This window comes from Oryzias melastigma, linkage group LG19, assembly GCF_002922805.2.
Source record: "Oryzias melastigma strain HK-1 linkage group LG19, ASM292280v2, whole genome shotgun sequence".
NCBI lineage: Eukaryota > Metazoa > Chordata > Actinopteri > Beloniformes > Adrianichthyidae > Oryzias > Oryzias melastigma.
In genome coordinates, this window is record NC_050530.1 from 2,883,352 (window position 1) to 2,890,513 (window position 7,162).

Here is a 7,162-nt window from a genome sequence, read left to right on the forward strand (position 1 = left end):
AGCAAAAAATATATAAAAAGAAACTAGCATCTCTCAAAATGGGATTTATTTTTTATGTTTTTACCTTTAGCAGCAAAAAAGCTAGCTAGTAGCTTAATTACTAGCTCAACTTCAAATTACAACATTTCTCTGTAAATTAAATCTGCTAAATTCTAAATTGTCTAAAAATATTTCAGTAGATAACAAATTAGCTGAAAACATCAGCATTTTACTAAAATACTAGCTAAACTCCAAATTAGCCTAAAATTCCTCAGTAAACTAAATTAGTCAAAAATGTTAGCATGTTGCTAAAATAGAAGCTAAAACTCAAAATTAGCCTAAAACCCCAAGTAGATAACAAATTAGCTAAAAATATTAGCATATTACTAAAATATTAGCTAAACTCCAAAATAGCATAAAAAACTACTTAGAGGCCAAATCTGCCAAAAAAGCTAGCTTGTTGCTAAATTACTAGCTGAACTCCATAATACCCTAAAGTCCCTCACTAAACTAAATTGGTCAAAAATGTTAGCATGTTGCTAAAATAGACGCTAAATTTTCCAAAAATATTTCAGTAGATAACAAATTAGCTGAAAATATCAGCATTTTACTAAAATATTAGCTAAACTCCAAATTAGCCTAAAATTCCTCAGTAAACTAAATTAGTCAAAAACGTTAGCTTGTTGCTAAAATAGAAGCTAAAACTCTAAAATATCCTAAAAACCCCACTAGATAACAAATTATCCAAAAACGTTAGTATATTGCTAAAATAACGGCTAATCACCAATTTTTTTTAAAATTATTATTTATTTTTCTTTAGTCAGAGAGCCATAAGAGCGATAGAGCCGCAGACTCCTGGTCTAGATAAAAGAAACCGACTTAAATGAGGCTTTAAAGTGAAGAATTTGGATTGTATTACATTTAAAAATTGAATAATTGATCCTTATCCTCACCTTTCATTCATTCTTATTTATTTATAGTGTGTTTTCTTGCTTAATTTTGTTTGTTTTCTATTTTCTCCCAATTAATTCATCACCTATTTGTTAGTTTCAACTCTAATTTATCATAAATTTATCTATTAGCCTTTCCTTTCAAATGTGGCGTTTGCTGCCACCTAGTGGAGGATTTAGTCTCAAACAGTCACAACAGTAAAACCTGAACCTTGGCACAAAAAATCTGTGGTTTCTCGACACTCTGATGCCAAAAAAGTAAACAATTTAGTCTAAAATCGACATTTAATTTTCTTAAACTTTACAATTGAAATCTCCAGGATAAAAGGAGGTAAAATCTGTACTTAAATCAGTGTTTCTTTATCTTTTATTTATGAATCGAACCCCGATTCTTACTTTTTAATATGTGTGTGTATGAAAACTTAAAATACATTCATTAAATCATCATTTATACCTTTATTTGGTACAGGCAATCAGAATCAACAAAAACTGAAAAAAATTAGGTAGAAAGAAAGAAATGTTTGTCAATTTAAACTTGTTTTTATCAACCTTCTGGTTAAGGTCAGCAGTAACATAAAATTCATTGTTGGCTTTGATTATATAATTACAAATCCTAAAAATGTTCTCCAGTGTTTAAAATGTAATTTAAACACTAAAGCCAAAGTTCTGGTGTTAAATTTGTTTTTTCAGAACAGAAATACGCTCTTGCTAGTTTTACTTTGAAAACAGGAAGCTTCACCGACACTTTATTTTGAAGATTTGTTTACTTCTGTTGACAGTGGAAAACTGCACATTTTGATTTATTTTAGTTTAATAAATGTACAATCCAACATTATAATACGTCATCCCCAGATAATATTTTACTACACTCTACTGTATTTATGAAGATTGAAAATCTGCGATCTTGGACGTTGCGAATACTTGTACTTGAATTTTCAGGATCAGATCACGAGAATCCGAGTACTCATTACAGCCGGCGTCTACACGATTGTACATGAGCTGGGGGAGCTCGTGAGGCTAGCTGATCACCGCTAGCTTTTTGGACTATTTTGGCATTTACTAAGATTTTTTTTAGGCCCTTTTGGAGTTTTGTTAATATTTCAGCAACATGCTAGCTGTTTTGGCTCATTTCTGCTTTTTTTAAGGATGTTTTGGAGTTAGGCTAATATATATTTTTAGGGTAATAACACACTAACTGTTTTGACTAATTTAAGCTTTTTTCAGTTTTTTAGGCTATTTTGAAATTTAGCTATTTTTTCAGCTGCATGCTAGCTGTTTTTGCTAGTTTAAGCTTTTTTTTAGTTTTTTTGGCTATTTTGACATTTAGCTATTTGCTCAGCTACATGCTAGCTGCTAATTTAAGCTTTGTTTTAGTTTTTTAGGCTATTTTGAAATTTAACTATTTTTTCAGTTTTATGCTAGCTGTTTTTGCTAATTTAAGCTTTTTTTAGTTTTTTAGGCTATTCTGACATTTAGCTATTTTTTCAGCTACATGCTAGCTGCTAATTTAAGCTTTTTTTTTAGTTTTTTAGGCTATTTTGACATTTAGCTATTTTTTCAGCTACATGCTAGCTGCTAATTTAAGCTTTTTTTTAGTTTTTTAGGCTATTTTGACATTTAGCTATTTTTTCAGCTACATGCTAGCTGCTAATTTAAGCCTTTTTTCAGTTTTTTAGGCTATTTTGACATTGAGCTATTTTTTCAGCTACATGCTAGCTGTTTTAGCTAACCTAAATTTTTTTTAGGCTAATTTGGAATTTAGCTAACATTTTAGCTGGCTATCAGCTTCAGTGTTTTTACCCATCAGTTTCAGCATTTTCAACTATCTGCACTAGCATCTACAGCAGCCAAATTCAGCTTATATATATTATAATAAATGTAGTTCATAATTATGTTAAAAGTTATGGTTTTAAAGTTTGAAAAGTTTTGTTTTGTAGTGTTCAATAAGTGTTTATTCTGTTCGGTCTGCAACCTAAGTTGTGTTTTGGATTTTGGCCCCTTGTGCGATTGAGTTTGACACCCCTGATTTAGATGAATCTCCGTCCGATAAATCTGTTTTGTTTTTTCTATAATTACTTTGTGTTAAAGTTGTGTTTGGAGCTCTGGGTTTTTACTCACACCTCGTTGTGTTCTTCCACACAGACAAGTCACCACTTAAGAAGCCCGTGGATATAAAAAAGCCTGAACTTGTACCTGCGGGGGGTGGAGAACCGGCAGAGAGGGGTCAAGCGGAGCCCCCACAGATCAAAGGACCTCTAGAATCATCTGAGAAGAAAAAAGAGGACACCTTGCAGCTGGACCGCCCGGATGCTGGTTAGAACCTGCTCCACACCTGGAACCATAGCTGCACTTTGAGCGACGCTGAATCCGTTTTTTGTCTTCATGCAGGCGTCGCCGTGCCGGAGGGAGACGCACACCGCCACGAGCCGCCCATCCCTCACGATAAGGTCCAGGTAGACTCCAGGAAGAATGACGAGGAGCTGGAGGAGGACAAGAAGCAGCCTCTCCCTCCTGGAGGAGCCGTCCAGGAAGTCGCCGGGATGAAAGAAAATGGAGGAAATCCTCCGAAGGTTCCGGACAAGGAGGTGAAGCAGGAGGTGAAGCAGGAGGTGAAGCAGGAGGTGAAGCAGGAGGTGAAGCAGGAGCAGGCTGCCGTGCAGAAAGACAAACTGGAACCAGACGGCCGGGTCAAGTCCAGTGAGGTGCTGGAGAAACCTGCTGAAAAGAAGCAGGACGAAGCTCCACGAAAAGAGGAGGAGCTTAAAGAGGCTGGAGCTGGGAATGGAGGGGAAGTGGCCAATCAGGCGGCGGCAGTAGTGGAAGAAGCGGGAAAACGTCCTGAAGAGGCTGGAAAAGGTTCATATTCTGGTTCTCCACAGCCAGAAAGGCCAGATGAGCCCATGTGGTTTACAAGTGGCAGAAAATGAGGGACTTGATCCAATTTGTCTGCAGTTTCTCTGGTGGCTCCACATGTGTTTGCCCACATGTCGGCCTAAATGGACACTCAGTGGGTTGGCTCGCTATGCTAACCAGCTGCCTGGTGAACACTGGTGAGCTCGCTAGATCACCAGAGCGGAGCCTACTAGCTCGATACACCAGAGCTCACCATCTTTCTACTACGGAGCTAGCTACAGTGGAGCTCGCTAGCTTGATACAGCGGAGCTCGCTAGCTTGTTACAGCGAAGCTCGCTAGCTCAATACAACGGAGCTTGCTAGCTTGTTACAGCGAAGCTCGCTAGCTCAATACAACGGAGCTTGCTAGCTTGATACAGTAAAGTTTGCTAGCTTGATACAGTAAAGTTTGCTAGCTTGATACAGCAGAGCTAGCTAGCTTGTTACAGTGGAGCTCGCTAGCTTGATACAGCAGAGCTAGCTAGCTTGATACAGCAGAGCTTGCTAGCTTGTTACTGCGGAGCTCGCTAGCTTGATACAGCAGAGCTAGCGAGCTTGTCACAGCGGAGCTCGCTAGCTTGATACAGCAGAGCTAGCTAGCTTGTTACAGTGGAGCTTGCTAGCTCGATACAGCGAAGCTCGCTAGCTTGTTAAAGTGGAGCTCGCTAGCTTGATACAGCAAAGTTGGCTAGCTCGATACAGCAGAGCTCGCTAGCTCGATACAGCGGAGCTCGCTAGCTTGTTACTGCGGAGCTCGCTAGCTTGATACAGCAAAGCTTGCTAGCTTGCTACAGCAGAGCTCGCTAGCTCGATACAGCGGAGCTTGCTAGCTTGTTACTGCGGAGCTCGCTAGCTCGATACAGCGGAGCTCGCTAGCTTGTTAAAGCGAAGCTCGCTAGCTTGATACAGCAAAGCTTGCTAGCTTGATACAGCAGATTTAGCTACAGTGGAGCTTGCTAGCTTGATACAACAGATTTAGCTACAGTGGAGCTTGCTAGCTTAATACAGCGGGGCTCACTAGTTCTCTACTACAGAGCTAGCTACAGTTAAGCTCACTAGCTTGATATAGCAAAGCTAGGAACAGTAGAGCTTGCTAGCTCAATACAGCGGAGCTTGCTAATTTTCTACAGTGGAGCTTGCTAGCTCGATGGCGTGCTATGCATCCACTGCGCAGTTGGCTAGCATAGCGAGCCATTCACTGATTGTCCACTTAGGTCAATGTAGGCAAACACAGGTGAGACTACCACAGAAACTGCAGACAAACCCGATCGGACCCACATTTTCTGCCCACTTTTACACCAAATGTGTCCGTTAGCTTTGCTGGCTGAGTCTTTACCTGTAGGAGGAACTTGAAATACATCGATGACCTTTGATGATCTGCATGTTTTCCAGCTCCGCCTCCTGAAGGAGAGCATCGCGGTGAGGAGAACAAAGACACGGCAGACGAGAAGATGGACGGTGAGTGGACTGAAAAACTCCTGATGAAATAATATTGCAGTTCCTCTCCGTTCTCCATCCGGGCATGTTTGACATTTGGCGGTCTCTTGGTGACGTACTTGGCTCTCCGACCCCCCCGGTGCTTTTATGGCTCTCTGTTGGCTGGTTGACTTCCACATTCCTACGTTTACTTTTGCCCTCTCTTCTCTATCCTCTTTTTATTTTCTTTTTCTCTGCCGGATTCGAACCGCAGTGATAAAAAAGCTGGTTGCAGGTAGGAGTTTTCTCTTGGCTTCTTCTTCTCTTTGTAAAAATGTTTGGCTTAAACCGCTTTTATTCATAATTCATGTTCCGGTGTAGAAACCTAAACTTAGTGAGTCTGTTTGAATAAAATAGTTAGTAACCACTCCATTCTTCTTAAGGCTACTTTTAACTTCTTTTTCTGTGTTTTTGTGTTCTGATCTTCACACAGAGGGCCAGATGGACCACGCCATGCTTCTGCAGGTCATCAAGGAGCAACAGGAGCAACAGAAGAGACTCCTGGACCAGCAGGAGAAGCTGCTGGCCGTCATAGAGGAGCAGCACAAAGAGATCCACCAGAAGCAGCCTGCTGGTGTGTACATGCATCATCAGGTTCCTGGAGATGTTCATGAATCATACATATTCTCCTGAACTTCTCTTGCGCATGTTCCACAGATGAAAACTTATGTGGAAAAAGTCAGAAAAGTTGGGATCTTTGAGGTGAAATGTTTTACAGATGTTTAATGAATGGACTCATTCGTCATTGAATTTCTTCACTTTGACATTCAGACCACTGGGTAGAAATCTCATCACGTCACTGTGGACGGCTCCCAGCGCGGTGATGCTTTGTTAAACTGTTAGATTCCTCTGGTCCGCACAAGTTCTAAGACGAAGCCGGGCCACACAGTCACTACGTCACATGTGACGAAGTCAAGGCCCGAGGGCCGGATCCGGCCCTCCAGATCATTTTATTTTATTGTTATTAATAGTCTGGTGTTATCTTGCACTTATTTCTTACTTGTATAATTTTGACAAAATTATTTTATGGAGAGTAAATTATTAAAAGTTATTTAAGGGTTAAATTGATTTATTCTGGAATAATATTCCTGCCTTTTTTTATTCATAATTATTTTAAAATTTCACAGTTTTAAAGTTTCTAAAATTGGCATTCTGTTAGCTTTTTGGTCTATTTTGGCTAATATTTCAACCACATGCTAGCTAGCTGTTTTGGCTAACCTATTTTTTTTTAGATTTTTTGGCTAATTTGGCATTTAGCTAGTATTTTGGTGGCTATTGGCTTTTCAGCTCTAGCATCCTTAGCGGCCAAATTCAGTTTACAGCATTCACACTAGCATTAGCACAGGTAATGCTATATATCTAGTTCATGATTATGTTAAAAAGTTACAGTTTTAAAGTTTTAAAAATGGGCAATTTGCTAACTTTTTGGCCTATTTTGGCATAAACTAAGATTTTGTAGGCTATTTTGGAGTTTAGCTATTTTTGAGCTACGTGTTAGCTAGCTGTTTTGGCTTTTTTTCAATTTTTGAAGTTTCATTATTTTTTCAGCCACATGCTAGCTGTTTTGGCTAGCCTATGGTTTTTTTCTCTAATTTTTGGGCTAATTTGGAATTTAGCTTATATTTTAGTGGCTATCAGCTTCAGCATTTTTAGCCATCAATTTCAGCATTTTCAGTTATCAGCTTCAGTATTTTTAGACATCAATTTCAGCATTTTCAGTTATCAGCTTCAGTATTTTTAGACATCAATTTCAGCATTTTCAGCTATCAGCTTCAGCATTTTTAGCCATCAATTTCAGCATTTTCAGCTATCAGCTTCAGTATTTTTAGCCATCAATTTCAGCATTTTCAGCTATCAGCTTCAGT

The 7,162-nt window shown here is 39.1% G+C and overlaps 1 protein-coding gene across 4 annotated transcripts in view; it reads left to right on the top strand.

Annotated features, from left to right (window-relative positions):
- Positions 1-7,162, top strand: part of slc38a10 (solute carrier family 38 member 10) — a 34,142-nt gene that overhangs the window by 24,680 nt on the left and 2,300 nt on the right. For 2 of the 4 annotated variants that reach the window (XM_024285628.2, XM_024285627.2), the window contains exons 13-17: positions 3,072-3,242; positions 3,318-3,785; positions 5,214-5,279; positions 5,512-5,532; positions 5,731-5,871. In XM_024285628.2, the coding sequence (XP_024141396.1) occupies positions 3,072-3,242; positions 3,318-3,785; positions 5,214-5,279; positions 5,512-5,532; positions 5,731-5,871 (867 nt within the window). The remainder of the gene's footprint in view (positions 1-3,071; positions 3,243-3,317; positions 3,786-5,213; positions 5,280-5,511; positions 5,533-5,730; positions 5,872-7,162) is intronic. The other 2 variants (XM_024285630.2, XM_024285629.2) reach the window with 2 other exon arrangements.